General features: G+C 33.0%; 1 protein-coding gene across 1 annotated transcript; it reads right to left on the bottom strand.

The window, feature by feature from the left end:
• Window positions 1-68: 68 nt before the first annotated feature.
• LOC132546666 (uncharacterized) lies at window positions 69-20,120 on the bottom strand. Its single transcript, XM_060210388.1, has 14 exons — window positions 19,939-20,120; window positions 18,764-18,920; window positions 17,858-17,962; window positions 17,431-17,527; window positions 16,261-16,358; window positions 15,626-15,703; window positions 14,565-14,642; window positions 13,417-13,803; window positions 7,975-8,079; window positions 4,765-4,852; window positions 4,316-4,413; window positions 3,522-3,599; window positions 3,009-3,086; window positions 69-2,536 (listed from the first exon to the last, which is right to left on the bottom strand). The coding sequence occupies exons 1-14, from the start codon at window positions 20,094-20,096 to the stop codon at window positions 1,847-1,849; spliced, it is 2,295 nt and encodes a 764-aa protein (XP_060066371.1). The 5' UTR covers window positions 20,097-20,120; the 3' UTR covers window positions 69-1,846.
• Window positions 20,121-21,024: the final 904 nt, after the last annotated feature.

Below are 21,024 nucleotides of genomic sequence, written 5' to 3'. Positions count from 1 at the left end.
GCAGGCGCCAAGATTTTAATTGACAACATCAGCTTTATAAAGTTTTTCAAAGTTTTTTTAATGCATTAAGTAATGAGAACAATTGTTTAAACTCACAAAAATATTATCTCTTTCAATCACATCAACCAGTCACTCTCCTTACATAGTACTGAAAAAGCCACAACAAGACATCGAGGAAATTAAAAAAAAAATCTTTATAAAATGCTTCTTGCTGATTTTTTTTTGTGACCTATGTCCTCTGTAATCTACATTGCATAAACTTACAGAAATGACCCTTGTGATCACAAAGCTCTGTCATCTGGACTGGTTATCTAAATAGACATGACTGCAGGTAAAACTGAAATTTGTAACCCACCTACTGGTTAACTTTGACATTAGTGCAATTTCAATTTTACAATGAATGATCCAGTATGACGGACATTAATGCTTAAATCAACACATGACTAGAGTCTGTATAATATATACATTTGTCATAATGTATCCATATTTAATAAGCACTGAATAATATTAAAGGCAAGATTTTCAAAGCAACTGAAGGTTTCATTTTTCTTTTCTTGAGAAATGAAGAAATGAAATGTGAAAAAACAATAATTGTGATAAAATATCAAATCCTGATGCATTACTTGAATATTTTATGTTCAAAGTGCTTTCATTTTGCATAAATCAACACTACACCCAACATAAATCGTATAGTATACCAATATGAAAAGCAAAAATGCAAGAAAGATCTTGTGACATAGCTTGTCAGGTTAACATAAAACAAGATGAATAATTACTTTAACAAGAAAATTTCTTTCAACATGTAAGATACCCTGTATCTGAATGAGAAGAAGTTCCACTTAACCTCAGCTCATTTGTTTACATTGTTTTATTGTTTTCTTCATGTTATCGAAAAAAAACCACTTCTATCAACAAAAATTGTTTTTTTTTGTTTCTGATAGGACAGAAGAAGAAAATAGGAATATTCCAAACTCTGGCCGTGTAGACACCCTCTTACACTGGCAAACCCATTCAACTCATTACAATCACTATCATCAGTGAAGCACAACATCCATTTTATATATTTGATCAAATCTTTCACTGAACACTATCTGGTGCCCAATTCTGGAACTTGAAAAATCCTAAACTTTTCCATAGGGAAATATTACAGAGAAGAAATGTTTAAGGTAAACGTTTATAACAAATGTTCCCTCAACTCCAATATGCTTCCCTATAAACGCAGCTTACAGGCGAGAAACTTCCTTAAGTCAAGGAATAATTGAGTAACTTTTTGTGGAAAATAAACGATGGAAGTAATCTGAACTTCTCACATTTGTATGAGATAATCAACAACGCCATCTGGTACACAATAAAACTTCACACAACTGTACATATTAAATATCTAACGGATGTAAATGTTTTGAAATAGCACCTTATGACTAGTTGTAAACTCAATTTAGGCTTCATTGTGTAAAATTTGCGGTGACCGTTAAATCTATTATGAAATGAAAACTAAAGCCCGCAAATAGGACTAAATGATGCATCTGTCATCTATGACATCGGCTTAAGGAAATATGAATTTCACAAAACTGCAGAAAACAAATTTAATGTCTTTTTTAATCACTTTCATTAGCTGTACCTTCATGCTGAATATTTCTAAACATGAATAAGATACCAGGTATTTGGTAAGATTTCTTCTGTACACAACTACAAATTTCCTGAAATTGAATTTAAAGGAGTAACCTCTAGCATGGCTCAAATATTCAGCACCAGTTTAAAACCACAAGAACAATGTTAAATCTGTCTCATTTTTTGGTTGACTGCACCTCTCACTCACAAATGCACATACACCATTAAAAGAGCTTTTCTATTCTTTGAATATCTTGTGTGTTTGTTTATAGGAATCCATGGCACTAAGTTTGAGCAGGCCTCCTCTTCCCTTTGGCAGTCTTGCCTTCCTGTGTTCCTCATAGCCCCAGGCACCCTGGACCCCTAATGCAGGCAGATTGCTATTGAAGCCATAGTTCTGACAATTCCAGTTCTGGTATCTGCTATAGCTTTGATCATTGTAACACTGGCCTCCATACCACTGATTATAATATCCCTCGTAATAGTTCCCTTGATTGTAATAATTCCCGCCAAAGAATTGTCTCGGATCCCCAAGAAGCCCATCACCTTGCCTCCTGCCTGAATGCTCAGGTTTCCACACACTCGTCTGTGCACGATCACGGATATGAACTGGCCCAATGGTGTCTGCCTCCAGTTGTCTCTTACTGATGTACAGATCTCCAATGTCTGAAATAATCTTATCAATATCAATACATGGTTTGGCTTTGTGTTGTCCACTTGTTCTTTCTGGTTTCTTGTCTCCTTGCTCCTCCAACACGGCTGCCACGTGATCAGCAAATGTTGTATAATTCTTTGGTGCTTGCTCCATATGTGGTGGGACCTCCACCCCCAAGGCCTCCATCATCATGTACGGCTTCAACCAGAGAATCTGAGAGGACACCCCAGGCCTGTATGGAAGACTCTTATGATAGAAGAGGACACCGTCCACCTGAAACAACACAAGCATGACTCGTGTTTCAAAGATTTCTCCTGACTTTTCATAACAACAAATGCCAGGGAGAGTCCATGTAGTTTTCTCATCACATGTTTACATACTGGCAATATGCTCCAAAATCAACAAAGACAACTTTTGGGATTAGGTGATAATGTAATCACTTAGATTTTGTGAATGCTTTATTTCGCACAATTACCTGTTCAGACATAATTGTGAATATATGATTTCGCTAACCTGATCTAGAAATGACTTTAACTTTTAGAGACCAGGACTTTTTTAAGACTCCAATATCGCGAACTAAATCTAGTGTTATTTTCGTAAAAATGATTGTGAAGGATTTAAATTTGCACTTGATTTTCCTCGTGTATAAGCACAAAAAAGAAAAATTTGCTCTTTGATTTTGCAGTGGATTAGTTGTCTATACTGGGGCTAAAACTGTTAAACGTTATTTATAGAAATCACACACCTGAAGGGCTGAAGAGCTCATGGCCTCGTCCATATTTTCCTTTGTACAGGCAATGGACTTCAGTGGAATAAACTTGTGCTGCAAGTGAAAAACATCAATTATTTAATAAATATTCACCGTGATACATAAGTATTATGTATGTAAGAAAAGGTAGGTACTCTAGGTGATAGATACAGCCGGCTATGTTACAATAGTAAAAATGAAATTATTATAAGCAATGACTGACCAAAAACACTAAATATGAAGAGAGTAATAATCACAAATAAAGATGTATTTGTATGGTTATAACAAATAAATAAATAAATACAAGTATATTTGTATTGTTATAATAAATTAACATTTTTTTATATGATAATAAATGATTATATCTATGTAAAGATATATCTATATGATAATAAACAAAGATATATATCTATATAATTAATGAAGGTTTATTTATAGTATTTCAACTTGTGTTGTATCGCTCTGCTCTGCTGTGCCTTTTTTTTCAGGCTGAATAGTTTATATACTTACAGGGTTGATCTTAGTACGTCGTCCTATGCTCTTCTGCTCCCCTAAACGCTCATTCATCCAGAAAATACGAAACTCACTCTGGGCAAAGAGACAATGACTTTCAATCAATGCATTCTTTCTTGTGTAAAATGAGACACAGAAATTAAATACTGCCTAAATACCAAGCAATGATTTATATAACTTCAGTGAAAATACATATTAAAGTTTGTGTTTTAACTGCACAAGGGTGACAGAAGTAATCAAATCACATGTTCATATATTCATTATTATAAATATGTATGGTGAACATGAAAACCCTTAATTCATCTGAAATTGAAGGGAAAAACTTATCGTCATGATCCATCTGATATAATAGAAATTTGGTTTATGATTTTACTGAAGAGCAATATGAAATATGAAAGGATTGCTACCAGTCAAGGTATAATTCACTGTAGAATAAATAAGGAGTTAAAACCACGACAATTTTTCCTACACCAAAAAAGTACAAAGCTTCCAATACTGGCAGCCAGGAGTGAACAACTCTGTCAAACGAGGAGTGACTGTCACAAACTGTATAACTCAGTCACAAGAGGAGTGACTCAGTCACAAGAGGAGTGTCTCAGTCAACAATGGAGTGACTCAGTCACAAGAGGAGGAACTCCGTCACAAACTAAGTGACTCAGACACAAGAGGAGTGAATCACAAACTGAGTGACTATGTAAATTGAGGAGTGACTCAGCTTCAAGTGGAGTAACTTGGTCACAACAGAAGAGACTCACTACATATGCTTATCATATCAATATATGCAAACTTACATCACAGTCTGTCATATCCTGATTCTTCCAGTACATCATATCCAACACATAATAAACATCATCCTTCTTGTCATAGATACAGTCGAGCACTGACATTCCTGAAAAAGATCAGGTCAGTCATCACAAGAGCACTATCAAAAACAATTTTAGAACGGATCTATTTATAACATCAATTGTCACATGAGTAAGCTAATTGTCTGCTGACAGGCCAAAAGGCTGTAATTGTGGACAAAAAACCAGTTAGATAAATAAATGAATAAATAAATAACATGAGTAACCCACCTGATAATTCAGAAACTATCAATCTAATTATTAAAGCATTTCCCAACATTCCCAGAACAGACAGGTCTGTTCACAGTTTATCTGTATTCATGTCCGTACTCTTACAAATCCCTTTATTACACTCTTGAGCCTAAATATAGATCTTGTTTAGATGTTTGTGCACACACCTTTCTGGTCTCCAATGTTCCCACCGGGTAAACAAGAAGGGAAATCCTCCAGAAGCAAACCCTGTTTAGACTGTGTAAATGTTCTTCCCTACAACAAATCAAGCTGGGTATTATCAATGTACCGACAGGGATAACAAGGTGTAATTCTATATTGACAGATATAAATGTACCAAATATTATAAACTTATATTAACAACTGCAATTTAAATGATGTCAAAATAGGCAACATGCCCGCTTGCATAGGCTCAAATACAGGTATATGCTCAATTTAACAGACAGCTCACTTTCATGTACATGAACAGATTAACATACAGCTAACATACAGGTATATGTTCACATTATCAGACAGCTTACATACAGGTATATGTTCACATAAACAGACAGCTAACATACAGGTATATGTTCACATAAACAGACAGCTTACATACAGGTATATGTTCACATTATCAGACAGCTTACATACAGGTATATGTTCACATTAACAGACAGCTTATATACAGTTATATGTTCACATAAACAGACAGCATACATACAGGTATATGTTCACATAAACAGACAGCATACATACAGGTATATGTTCACATTAACAGACAGCATACATACAGGTATATGTTCACATAAACAGACAGCATACATACAGGTATATGTTCACATAAACAGACAGCATACATACAGTTATATGTTCACATTAACAGACAGCATACATACAGTTATATGTTCACATTAACAGACAGCATACATACAGTTATATGTTCACATTAACAGACAGCATACATACAGGTATATGTTCACATTAACAGACAGCATACATACAGGTATATGTTCACATAAACAGACAGCATACATACAGGTATATGTTCACATTAACAGACAGCATACATACAGGTATATGTTCACATAAACAGACAGCATACATACAGTTATATGTTCACATAAACAGACAGCATACATACAGGTATATGTTCACATAAACAGACAGCATACATACAGTTATATGTTCACATTAACAGACAGCATACATACAGTTATATGTTCACATTAACAGACAGCATACATACAGTTATATGTTCACATTAACAGACAGCATACATACAGGTATATGTTCACATTAACAGACAGCTTATATACAGTTATATGTTCATATAAACAGACAGCATACATACAGTTATATGTTCACATTAACATACAGCTAACATACAGGTATATGTTCACATTAACAGACAGCTTATATACAGTTATATGTTCACATTAACAGACAGCTAACATACAGGTATATGTTCACATTAACAGACAGCTTATATACAGTTATATGTTCACATTAACAGACAGATTACATACAGGTATATGTTCACATTAACAGACAGCTTATATACAGTTATATGTTCACATTAACAGACAGCATACATACAGGTATATGTTCACATTAACAGACAGCTTATATACAGTTATATGTTCACATTAACAGACAGATTACATACAGGTATATGTTCACATTAACAGACAGCTTATATACAGTTATATGTTCACATTAACAGACAGCTAACATACAGGTATATGTTCACATTAACAGACAGCTTATATACAGTTATATGTTCACATTAACAGACAGCTAACATACAGGTATATGTTCACATTAACAGACAGCTTATATACAGTTATATGTTCACATTAACAGACAGCTTATATACAGGTATATGTTCACATTAACAGACAGCATACATACAGTTATATGTTCACATTAACATACAGCTAACATACAGGTATATGTTCACATTAACAGACAGCTTATATACAGTTATATGTTCACATTAACAGACAGCTAACATACAGGTATATGTTCACATTAACAGACAGCTTATATACAGTTATATGTTCACATTAACAGACAGCTTATATACAGGTATATGTTCACATTAACAGACAGCATACATACAGTTATATGTTCACATTAACAGACAGCATACATACAGGTATATGTTCACATTAACAGACAGATTACATACAGGTATATGTTCACATTAACAGACAGCTTATATACAGTTATATGTTCACATTAACAGACAGCTTATATACAGGTATATGTTCACATTAACAGACAGATTACATACAGGTATATGTTCACATTAACAGACAGCTTATATACAGTTATATGTTCACATTAACAGACAGCTTATATACAGGTATATGTTCACATTAACAGACAGCATACATACAGTTATATGTTCACATAAACAGACAGCATACATACAGTTATATGTTCACATTAACAGACAGCATACATACAGGTATATGTTCATATTAAGAGACAGCATACATACAGGTATATGTTCACATTAACAGACAGCTTATATACAGTTATATGTTCACATTAACAGACAGCATACATACAGTTATATGTTCACATTAACAGACAGCATACATACAGTTATATGTTCACATTAACAGACAGCATACATACAGGTATATGTTCACATTAACAGACAGCATACATACAGTTATATGTTCACATTAACAGACAGCATACATACAGGTATATGTTCACATTAACAGACAGCATACATACAGGTATATGTTCACATTAACAGACAGCATACATACAGTTATATGTTCACATTAACAGACAGCATACATACAGTTATATGTTCACATTAACATACAGCTAACATACAGGTATATGTTCACATTAACAGACAGCATACATACAGTTATATGTTCACATTAACAGACAGCATACATACAGGTATATGTTTACATTAACAGACAGCTAACATACAGGTATATGTTCACATTAACAGACAGCATACATACAGTTATATGTTCACATTAACAGACAGCATACATACAGGTATATGTTCACATTAACAGACAGCATACATACAGTTATATGTTCACATTAACAGACAGCATACATACAGGTATATGTTCACATTAACAGACAGCATACATACAGGTATATGTTCACATTAACAGACAGCTAACATACAGGTATATGTTCACATTAACAGACAGCTTACATTTAGTTATATGTTCATATTAAGAGACAGCTCACATACAGGTATACATACAAATTAACATACAGTATCATACAGGTATACGTTCACATTAACAGACATCTAATATAAAGTTATATGTTCATATTAAGAGACAGCTTACATACAAATTTAGACAGGTAACCAATGTTTTATTACCAGCCTGTTAACTATTACCTACCTGTGCTGATATGACCAGGTTACGTTTTCCTTTTGGACAGACAACCATGAACCAATTTTTTTCTAGATCCTCTGGTACTTCTGTCATCCACTCAGAAAACATCACCTGTCAAAAAGAACTGTAATGTACATCACCACTAATGGAATCCCAGCTGTGAAAAAATTGTGGCAAGTACATGTATATATCTTTCAACAATTTTTATGCTTCATTTACTTATTAAATGACTGCAATTGAGGTCAAATTAACACTGATTTCATAAGTTATATCGGAAAAAAGGGCAGGGTTCACTGAATTGGAATTCAAATGTATAAACTAGGTAAAATAATATCATAAATCAAATGTCATAAATAACAATGAAAAACTCATAGAAATCATTATAAATTGTATAGATCAATTTGTTTTACTGTCTTAAATACATTGACCTATTACCTTTCACCTTCGGAACAATGACCTATTACCTCTGACCTTTAGGATATTGACCTATTACTTTTCACCTTCAGAAAATTTACATATTACATCTGACCTTCAGGTCACTGATCTTATTACCTTTTTTCTTCAGCTTCCACTGACCTCCCTGTTTTATTGAAGTGATTAACAGCGAAAACAACAGTTGATGATGAAAGCTTTTGACAGCTTTGTGGAAACTTTATTTTCATCATTTTAATCTAACTAAACAGTCTTGACAAGTGACCTCAGACTTCAGATATCCTGATACAGATATGTATAACAGTTATCTTTTCATTGTTAATCGGTGAATTGTTTAGCTTTAACATTATTGTTATTATAGTTTTACCTGTCATAAGACTGCTAGGCACCTTTCTGATGAAGTTCACACTATTAACATATTCCTACACATAATAGTATGTTTTCTTTATAACAATATAACAATGTTCCTTGACAAGTTTACAATGTCATACATGTTTTCGGATATCCTGTCTTAAAAATTAACACAGTCATGTTCATATTGCATAGCTTACACAACATGTTCTTATATTGATTTTGTAATACTAGTGGTAAATACTAAGCACAATATATGGATTGGCTAAAGAGATCTTTTATTTATATGAAAAGTATCACTCAGAGGACATTAATTGATTCAATGCCTCCACATGGATTCTAACCGAAGACCTCTGGTTTAATGGTCTGACACTCAACCAATTGAGCTAAAGAGAAGTTCTCCTTGCTGAGTGGTATATTATGGACAATATCTATCAGGGTTACTTATTCCCCCTCCAGTAAATAACTCATCTTTGAGTTTCAAGGGGTTACAGAGATGATTGTGAAAGTAAGTTCAGTTGAGTCTCTACATGGGTGCCAATGTAACAGGTCATTATTTATTTCCATGCCTTGTTCCTATGTTAACTTTACAATATCAGCCTGTTCCTATGTTAACTTTACAATATTAGCCTGTTCCTATGTTAACTTTACAATATCAGCCTGTTCCTATGTTAACTTTACAATATCAGCCTGTTCCTATGTTAACTTTACAATATCAGCCTGTTCCTATGTTAACTTTACAATATTAGCCTGTTCCTATGTTAACTTTACAATATTACCCTGTTCCTATGTTAACTTTACAATATCAGCCTGTTTCTATGTTAACTTTACAATATTACCCTGTTCCTATGTTAACTTTACAATATCAGCCTGTTTCTATGTTAACTTTAAAATATTAGTCTGTTCCTATGTTAACTTTACGATTTTAGTCTGTTCCTATGTTAACTTTACGATATTACCCTGTTCCTATGTTAACTTTACGATTTTAGTCTGTTCCTATGTTAACTTTACAATATTACCCTGTTCCTATGTTAACTTTACAATATCAGCCTGTTTCTATGTTAACTTTAAAATATTAGTCTGTTCCTATGTTAACTTTACGATTTTAGTCTGTTCCTATGTTAACTTTACGATATTACCCTGTTCCTATGTTAACTTTACGATTTTAGTCTGTTCCTATGTTAACTTTACAATATTACCCTGTTCCTATGTTAACTTAACGATATTACCCTGTTCCTATGTTAACTTTACGATTTTAGTCTGTTCCTATTTTAACTTTATGATATTAGTCTGCTCCTATGTTAACTTTACAATATTAGCCTGTTTCTATGTTAATTTTACAATATTACCCTGTTCCTATGTTAACTTTACGATTTTAGTCTGTTCCTATGTTAACTTTACGATATTACCCTGTTCCTATGTTAACTTTATGATTTTAGTCTGTTCCTATGTTAACTTTACGATATTAGTCTGCTCCTATGTTAACTTTACAATATTAGCCTGTTTCTATGTTAATTTTACAATATTACCCTGTTCCTATGTTAACTCTACGATTTTAGTCTGTTCTTATGTTAACTTTACGATATTAGTCTGTTCCTATGTTAACTTTACAATATCAGCCTGTTTCTATGTTAACTTTACAATATAAGCCTGTTCCTATGTTAACTTTACAATATTAGCCTGTTCCTATGTTAACTTTACAATATTAGCCTGTTTCTATGTTAACTTTACAATATTACCCTGTTCCTATGTTAACTTTACGATATTACCCTGTTCCTATGTTAACTTTACGATTTTAGTCTGTTCCTATGTTAACTTTACAATATTACCCTGTTCCTATGTTAACTTTACAATATTACCCTGTTCCTATGTTAACTTTACGATTTTAGTCTGTTCCTATGTTAACTTTACGATATTAGTCTGCTCCTATGTTAACTTTACAATATTAGCCTGTTTCTATGTTAATTTTACAATATTACCCTGTTCCTATGTTAACTTTACGATTTTAGTCTGTTCCTATGTTAACTTTACGATATTACCCTGTTCCTATGTTAACTTTATGATTTTAGTCTGTTCCTATGTTAACTTTACGATATTAGTCTGCTCCTATGTTAACTTTACAATATTAGCCTGTTTCTATGTTAATTTTACAATATTACCCTGTTCCTATGTTAACTCTATGATTTTAGTCTGTTCTTATGTTAACTTTACGATATTAGTCTGTTCCTATGTTAACTTTACAATATCAGCCTGTTTCTATGTTAACTTTACAATATAAGCCTGTTCCTATGTTAACTTTACAATATTAGCCTGTTCCTATGTTAACTTTACAATATTAGCCTCTTTCCATGTTAACTTTACAATATTAGCCTGTTCCTGTGCTAACTTTACAGTTTTAGCCGTTTCCTTTTTAAGTATATTCCAGTAATGGCTATATACTACAAATATTGTTTTCTTTCTGTACATACTACAACATGTGGACTAAATTTACTCTAGTACAAGTAAAAAGTAAGTCCAATAAATGGGTGGGAGGTCAAACGTTCTGGTTGATACCTATAGACATTTACTAGTAAGTATGCTATTGAGATAGTTAAACATAAGTAATATAAGAATGGCAGACAAACATTTTGATTCTGTGGTCTATTAATGATGTTCCATTCTTCCATGTCTTAGTTAAGATTAGATAATTACTATAAAGGATGATTTTTGAATGCTTCAAACTTTCAACAGTTTAACAAATACTTGAAGCAAGACTACTCACAAACCATTACATTTGATTGTATTTAAAATGTTCTTGTGCTTCATTGGTGGCAAAATTGCACAATCACAAAAAATTGTGAGTAAACATTACACTCATAGTATGTCCCTATCTTAAATTTACACCAACAGGTTTCCTGTTTTACTCTATTCACTTTACAATTATAACTAATCATACTGTATTACTGTCACTACAGAAATGCTCCTTTGTTACATTAACATTGTATATAACACTATGTATAATTTTCCTTTATGTATTGGAATGTTTCTGTGTTTTCTGACTATAATCTATATCCTGTCCTGTTAAATAATATCACATTCTGCTTTTTAATATCTATGTTACAATGCACTATTGGTGCCTTTCAATACAACCTTACTTTATAAGCACATTTTTTCCCTATAAGTGAACAAATTTTACATTATATCTTTTTCTAAAAAGTTACACCAAGACTCTAGTGCTGTGTACAATAGACCAAATTTGGGTATTGAAATGACCAGTTGTAATTATCTAATAAGTATATTGTGACTGTGCCATAAAGTGACCACTTCACTTTACAACTGTACTATAGCAAAAACTAAATAAAAAACCAAGTTTGAATATTTTAGAACAAAAACAAAACTTAAAACATAGAAATTTTCAAAAGCTGACCTTTATTGACAAAATTCCCACCACAATATTACAATCGTGTGTAGGATATTTATAACTCACATTTATGATGTAATCATAAACGAAATCATGATTTAAGTAAACCAACAGGCATGGAATCTAGTAAAATAAATCTATGAAAAATCTAATTATTTCAGCCTTATCATAGGCTTTGTTCGATAGCAAAGAAGAAGTTACTGCTGTTTAACTTTTCAAACCGAGAATAATAATGTCTGTTTAAAAAATATTTCCTTAAGATAGAATCTAAAACTGAGCCAGTGATGACTACCTATCTTAATTAAAACATATTCTAATTTATATGTGGTCTGAGAGGAACGTGGAGTTTATCTCCATCAGTAACGACAAAATATACCGGAGAGTTGACAGTTGGATTTCGTACAGAAATGTCTACATCTGGCTGGAAGTCAACGTTGACAACATCCAAAGTATCAAGTATCCACTGCCAATACTCCCTCCAATTCCCTTATGAATTTCTTTTAAAAAAGTTGTTTAAAACTTTTATATAAGAAGCTAACTTTAAGATTTATACAATTACCAAATTAAGGTTATATCTTCCAAGATGATAGTGTAAAAATATTAATATATATTCACAATTTGTCTATGAAATACTTTTGAAATCATTTTGCACATTTTTGTCTTTACAGAAAATGTAGATCACTTCACTACAAAGAATAAAAATGCGGGTTTGGCAGATAGAAAATGAGCGATGCAGGACAAACCTAGCGGCAATTGTTTCAAGGATTTACATTTTGATGATTATGTAATCAAATGAATTTTTACCAACATGCCAAATTCAGGAATCTACAAGGGTAAGACACACTATATCTGATATACTGAATACCAAAAACTCTGAGATCTAACTTTTCTGATAAAACTTGACTAGGTTTATCTAAGGAAATTTGTTTTTTTTTTATTGAGTCACCTAAATGTGTGTCCAAAGGACAAGTGATATGAATACACAGCAGATATATCTGTATTACATATAAAATGTGTTGTCATCCTGCGCAGCATAGAAGTATTGACAACTCATTGCCTGGTGTAAAATGACCAAAGCCAGCGACCTCTTTATAAATCTTCTCACTGACATAATGAGAGTAGATTCTGAAATCCAGCAAAGGCAAGAATATTTTCTATATTATTATCAACACTGAGGTTTAGGTCCCACCAGGGGCCTCTACTGCCTCCATAACACCACTACTTTCCTCCTCCACACTTTCTAATGTATCATCCTGATAACTCACATCCATGTGGGCCTCGGCCCCACCCTTCTTCCTCCTCCCCTTGCCTCGTCTTCCACTACCTCCACCATCACCAGCACCTTGTCTGTCACTTTTAACTTCCTTCCCATCAGCATCTCCTTTACCCTGTTCTCGATGCAGTATTTTCACACCCTGTTGTTTTTCACAGTCTCTCTGTTTTCTCTGCTCCTTCGCCTTCTCCTTCTCTGCTGCCACCACTGACATGTGGGCAGCGTAGTTAGTGTAGGAGTCGGGTCTATTCTCCATGATTTTGTCTATCACTTGAATATTAAGGATCTCTGGTAACATGTAGGGTTTTAACCAGACCACCAAGGGTGTTGATCCAAATGTATAGTGGGTCTTCTTGTGGAAAAACAGGACTCCGTCAATCTATATAACAAAAATATTACATATCTGCCATCTTACCTAGTTTACAGCAACATGAATATATGTCATCTTACCAAGTCTACAGCAACATGAGTTTACGTCATTTTACCTAATCAAAAGCAACACAAGTATATGTCATCTTACTAAGTCTACAGCAACACGAATATATGTCATTTTACCAAGTCTACAGCAACAGGATTATACATCATTTGACCTTATCAAAAGCAACATGAATATATGTCATTTCACGAAACTCTGAAACTGTCTAAAACTATCACCGTCTTCCAATGCCCCTCTGCCTCCAGACAGCCTATTCTTCATTGATATAACGTTCATTTTTGAAAGGAACAGGAGTGTTTACTGCCAATTACTTCACACAGCAATCTGATTCATCTCATTAAATTTAATACTGACTTTTGGTCCCTAGCTTTCTCCTTTGAAGGAGGACCCAATCCTTGATTCAAACCTTGACCTCTAAAGGAGAGATACATGACCAATTTAGTTCTGATATCATCAACCCATTTCAGATTCCGAGTGAACAAAGAACAAGAATTTCAATATCAAATTTTGGTTCATGTTAGGCTAGGGAAAGCTGTTGCAAACTTTCATCAAAATTGCTTCAGAGGTTTTTGAGATTTTTTTTTTAAATATCACAAGTTTACAGATGCACAGCACCAGACAAAGTCAATCACAACAGGTCACCATGAGACTTTGTTCCTTTGGTGACTGAATAAAGATAAGAGTTAGAAACGGTAGAATCATACCTCAAAATTTGCTGTATTTACAGCTTCGCTGATTGACTCCTGGGTACAAGGGAAGTTTGGTAATGCAACAAATTTATACTGAAAATATAAAGGACAAAATTTAATATACATCCTGTACAATAACGGTAAGAGGACCTGATTATCAATAACAATGCATGAACAGGTTTGTGACTACAAAACCAATTCAGATTTATCTAGACAAATTTTACTACCCAAAATGGGTAGTATTCCCCAAATGGTGTATTTTCCTCTCTGACTGTAAACAAATTCCCCATCAAGTATACTAAAACTGAAAAAAATACTGAAAACATGGAAAAATTTCCCCAAAACAGAGAAAGCTCTCCCCAAAACAGAGAAAGCTATCCCCAAAACAGAGAAAGCTATCCCCAAAACAGAGCTAATTAGTGTATTTTTGCTTAACATGTTTTCATTTCATGCCATCATGGAAAACAGATATCAATTTAACTTCAACATTGTCTTATATTATTTACGTAATCTTCAAAATGCATGATATAGTTTTACAATATCCCTCTATTGAATTGTTATCAAAAGGGTCGAAGGAAGTTCTTCCATTCTTCAAAATAACAAAAGAATTCCCCTTCTCCCACAAAGGGTAGTATTCCTAAAATTCTAGATTAATCCATGAAATAAGCCATTTAATTTTCCAATTTATGTCATCAATGATCTTGTCCTAAGGAAACTACAACCTATCCATTCCTGTCTCCAGCTTCATTATAATGCTACATATAAGTTAATTAATACAGCACTAATTAAATGTATAAGAATCAAGTATTTCTGAGAAGTTGATTGACAATTACTGTCCTATATAAAATGGTATACAGGCTTAATTATTCACATTTTCATGGCAAAGCATAAAATATGATGTGCCTGACACAGTAAATATAAATTTATTGCCAGTCATACTAGGTTTTGTATTGCAGTTATTTCAAATGTGTAAAAACTGCTTTAGACAGCAAAATGAATTTGAAATCTAAACTAAACATAGACACTGTACCTGTAATCAAAGTCAATACTGGGATAGACGCTTTTTATATACTTACAGGATTTTCATCAGATTTTATGCAAAGTTGTGCTTCTTCTGAGAACTTACTGTGGAGCCAGTAAAATCGAAACTCTGTCTACAAAAAGGAAATCCAAGTGTTTCTTTCAGTTGCAATAGCCACTAGTTTAAAGATATTACATTGTTCTATATTCTCTATATGTGGTGTGAAATTTTCAGGTTTTACAATGATAAAGTAGAAATTGAAGTCTTTGTGCTAAAAGAATGTGTATCTTTACTGTAAGTTGAAGTTATTTCAATTATAAAATCCCACTTATCATGTTCTGAATGACGGTCATTTTCACAAAAATGCCTCACTTCACATGTGTACACATCTATAAAAATTTTATATTCACTTCACTGTTGGCCACACTGTAATTCCTATCATATGCTACTTACTTCACTATCATGCACAGAGGAATTATATACTCACATCACTATCATACAGAGAGTAATTCTATACTCACATCAATATCATACACAGAGGAATTCTATACTCACATCACTATCAAATTCAGAGTAATTCTGTACTCACCTCACTATCATACACAAAAGTAATTCTATACTAACCTCACTATCATACACAGTAATTCTGTACTCACCTCACTATCATCCACAAAGTAATTCTATACTCACTTCACTATCATACACAGGATGATTTTTCCAGCACATAATATCGAGTACATAGTATGTTCCCTCCGCTTCATTGAAGAGACAATCCAGAATAGCATTGTCTGTTAAGTAAAGAAAAAACACATTTCCATCTTAATCTATAATCCTAATATCAGTGACAAATCCTGGAAGGAGGAAACAGTTCTATATTGAATTTTTAGTTTGAATTGAAAGGTGAATTTTCAATTTTGTCTCCTTTATAAAATTTCTTTGAGATTTCAGGTTGTAGAACTTTAGTTCCGAGGTTTGCCATAGCCTAAAACAACTGAATAGTTGTACTGTTTAGAATACACACAGAATTTTATTTTTTCTTTTTTTTTCAATTCTTCAATACTGAAAATAATAAAATTTACTTAATTTTGAGGTAAATGCACTTCCACTTTTTATTTTTCATATTAATTTTGACCAATTTTCACATAGCACCATTCGCCTATATTGTCTCTAAATATTAAATCTGTATTTTCAGTTGCTTTAGGATAATAACAAGTAGCATCAACTCATAACCACTGATGTTGGCCAAAATAGCTTGAGCATCAGAAATATCAGCTGAAGATTTTGAAAGGCAATTTATGTATTTGATTTTCGCGAAAAGCCAAAATCACAGACTATCCTGTCCTATTGTGGTGGGTTTATTGGACAGGAGAGTCACAAACAGTTTTTATTGAGGTAATCAGCTACTGCAGGAGACACATTGACAAAATTACCATGGTTCTCAACAGGGTAATAAAACCAGCTAAAATACAAACATAGGAGTATACTGATACTCCAATATGGAGGAAAAGTAGCAAATAGAGAGCAAGGTGAAAACTCATCCAGTCAATCCCTTTTAGGTCAGAATGTGAATCAAATCTTAAAGTCCTAACGAAAAGCAAGTGTACCTCTACTCCAAATCTGACCATCCACAAACAGCCAATAAAAAAATTAAATAATTATCTTTTTTTTTTCTTCTTAAATTTTTTTTATTATTTCCCCCCACCCCCCAAAGTTCTGTTTTCAAATTTAATCATCAACTTACTAGCTTTACCATCTTCATTGATCAAGCTGAAAAATGATAACATACAACTGTACCTGTTCAAACCATTCAAGCATGTATTTACACACAATTATGAATTGCCTGTACTGAAATGAGCTTACCTTTAAATCGACCTGGTTGACTTTTGGAGCCCCCTGGTAGATGTGATGAGAAGGTGCTGATTCTGTATCCTCCCCTAGAATAGGCTGTGGTTCTACCCTGTACAACACGAGATCACCATCTTCTTATACCAATGTATGTATCAAGAAATAAGCCTATTTCCTGGTTATAAACTCACCCCAACTTCTTACCAACTAACCAATGTATCAATGTCCGATAATATGTTCATCCTCTAACTCAACGACTTTGAGTCAGAGATAATATGTAGGACCTCTTTTAATTTTTTAAACAGGATATATATGAAGCATAAAATCAAAGAGTGACTGATTGCCAATTAAGTGTACACCATAATCAAAATTGCCTTTTTTTTTGCATTTTCCATCTTTTCTTTTACCTTTTCCTTATTACTGTTCTGTAATTTTTACTTACCCTTGATGCAACAACTAGACATCTCTTTCCCCAAGGGCAAATAACTGTACACCATGATTCTGCGAAATCGTCTGGCACCTCTACTAACCACTCAGACATCATTAACTGAAACGACAATTTAGATTTGTATCTTTCTTCAAAAATACTAATTCCATTCACAGTTAAGTCTTTATCAAAATACAATAAAAATGCAAAATGCTTGAGTTGTTTTGGTAAGATAGGAACTAAACTGTCACATTGACAGAAAAGTACTTCACTTCAACAGAAATGGATGTGTCACTTTTATGATCAGCTGTAGATATACAATGGTCATTTAAAACATATGCAGTTTCCAATAAAGAAATATTCATTGGTGTTTATACTAAAATCTAAATATGGGTAAGAGTCAAACAGGCATATAAGTAATCATTTGATGCAGGAATATTTTATAAAAACTTAATGAAAATCACAGCATCTCCATGTAAGTAATGGAAATGAAATTTCAAGGTATGACAATTTTTAACAAATGATGACCTTGACCTTCTTCACAAGAAAAGCAATTTTCATCAAATTGCACCTAAAAAGTAATCGAATGTAACTTTCAAAGTCATTTGGATCCCAAAATAACACTCATAGTTACAGCATAATTACATTGTACATTCAGAATGATAATATAAAGATGTGTCCACAGATGAATGAGACGGTCACTTACTGACAAATTTTAGGTATCACAAATGACTGACAATGTAGTGATGCAAAACAGCCAGCTCTTTTGGAGTTTAACAACCTTAAATCAAAATTTATGGACTTTGTTCTCATGTTTTTTTCTTTCTTTATTTCACACTATTTTGATTATCCAGATTCAGTTGGGAGATTGCCAAGTTACGCTACCTCAGCAACTAAGAGATAATGTCTATGTAAGAATACCTGATTTTTGTAGTTTCTTCCTGGCTTTCTGAGTTTCACTTCCTGCCCCTCCATTTGTACCTCCATGCTGTCATTAGAGGCTACAGACTCTGCATCAGCCTTATCCCATGTGTCTTCTGACAGGCAGCGGATGTGGCAAAGGAAATCAAACCTTTGTCTAAAATTCAACCATTCATAAACCATTACATTCTAACAGGGAAACCTGAAGTTGATTCAGTTTTGAGAGAGGATGATTTGATGATTTTGCTATAAGTTAAATGAGGAATGACAACTCATAAACCAGATTATCATGCTTTAATTAAAGGAATAATACAGAGAAGTTGTTGTTAACTTAAAAATAAAATTATTCTATTCCAAGTCCTTCTTTAAAACATACCTACAGAATGATATCCCCTTAAAAAATATATGCCAATGTATTGATAAAAGTTACAGATTTCTTGGTATTTGAATCTGATAAATGATGAAATTGTTATTAAATAACTGATTTGACATTTTAGGGTTTTTTTTCCAAACAGTAGTCCTCACTGTGAAAAAATGCTTTTACAGTAAGATTGGTGGTCACACAACTGTAGCTAGCTGTACAGTGTACATCACTGTAAAACCAGTTGTTTAATGAACATGCTCAATAATTGGCACAAACAAGTTAATTACTTAAAATTTAAGCTGACAACACAACAAAATTTTGGCTGTGCCATCGCAATTTCAGACGGGGATTTTAATACTTCTGGCATGTACCTTAAAGTTACCCATAACTTCTCCTTAGAATGAAACTCACCTCAGTCAACATTGGCTACATATTATCATATTTTAGTTACATAAACTTTCAACAGAAGTGGTACATACATATGTAAATTAAATATACTGACCCTGTAAGAGCAGAAAATATGAAAACATATCACAAATTGGACAACCTTATGACAAGCAAATATATAAATTTGTTTGCTGAAAAATTGCAATTGGTGGCAAGGTAGGTAAACTTCCATGTTTTTAAAAGCTCAATAGAAGAAATGCTAACAAACTGTGACAGCGTGACCTTGAAAATTGCAATATAATGTTTAGAGTAGGCACAAAAACTTAAAGTATGTAGAGTAACAAGATACATACAATATTTTCCACTATGCCTGATCACAACCAAGCACTAGAATCTATAGTGAATTTAAACAGAAAACACCTACCTTTTCTGTGCCTTGAGAATTCTTGATCGGCGTGTGTTCTGATCTAGTGCATCCCCGCGGGACTTGTATTGTGAAAATCTGGGATGTTGTGCTGCAGTGCTGTTAGGATCACTGCTTACAGAGAAGTCAGCTGCAAGTTGTGCTGTTAGTGCATCCATGTTTATGTCTGAATCCAAACGTCACAACTATAAAAACCTAAACCCAAAGAAAAAGACCATTTTTCTCATGATTCGATTGCAGATGTATGTTAATTTTGATATTTCAAGGAAGTCAGAAGCCAAGATATTGTTCTACGTCATAATATATTCATTTCCATTTTATGACTCTGTTACATTACTTTTAATTCTTAAATATCCGAAAAAATATAGAACAGAGGTTCCACAATATGTAAATGATGCTTAGCAAATCTGTCAAATGCACCTGTAATGTTAATTCAGGCATGTCATTATTTCCCTACCATTTAAAGATTCAATGGGTTCTCTAACTGAACATTAGAATGGATTATTAAATGGTGGGAATCCAACAAAAAGAAAAACATATGCATGTCTCCTAACTGCAATTATCAATCCAAACAATCACCCAATCTGTCCGATAGAACTGAGATATATTGATCAGTTATAATTGCAGTTACAATGACCTTCAACTCCAGACATAAAAAGCAACAGTTTAATATAAAGTAACAGAAAATATTGTAAACCAAAAACTTACTCTGTATCACAGAACATTGAAACATTTACTGTAAATGTACATATTGTAGCGGTAATCATATTTAAACAGTAAAAATATAACTGCACTAACTGGAGTTTGTACTATAATACATAAATGTAATATTGTGAATGGGCAATTTCATCACTGGGCTAATTTGTTTAAAAGTGATATTGCACTAATATCTATGCAGTTTAATAATGTCAATAGCATCTTTTTTTGTTTATTTTTATTTTGTTTTATTTTTGTTTCAAAGTATCTCACATACTTCACACATGAAAGATAAAATAGCCATTCTTTTGAAGCAAATCAATGTGACAATTTGACATTTACACACTTCAACTTAATACTAGTAATTACTGCATACCTGAGACATGATGC

Source organism: Ylistrum balloti, unplaced genomic scaffold (genome assembly GCF_031769215.1).
Source record: "Ylistrum balloti isolate Yb309-2 unplaced genomic scaffold, AGI_CSIRO_Ybal_v1 Utg369904, whole genome shotgun sequence".
Classification (NCBI taxonomy): Eukaryota; Metazoa; Mollusca; class Bivalvia; order Pectinida; family Pectinidae; genus Ylistrum; species Ylistrum balloti.
Note: the sequence above shows the minus strand (reverse complement) of the source record. Positions and strands in the feature narration are given on the sequence as shown.

Excerpts from the sequence above, each read along its gene's own strand:
- LOC132546666 (XM_060210388.1), bottom strand. The coding sequence starts at position 20,096 with ATGGATGCACTAACAGCACAACTTGCAGCTGACTTCTCTGTAAGCAGT. Across the intron at positions 16,359-17,430 it reads TCAACCAGGTCGATTTAAAG|ACAATGCTATTCTGGATTGT; the intron begins GTAAGCTCATTT and ends TTTACTTAACAG. Across the intron at positions 2,537-3,008 it reads TGAGCTCTTCAGCCCTTCAG|GTGGACGGTGTCCTCTTCTA; the intron begins GTGTGTGATTTC and ends GTGTTGTTTCAG.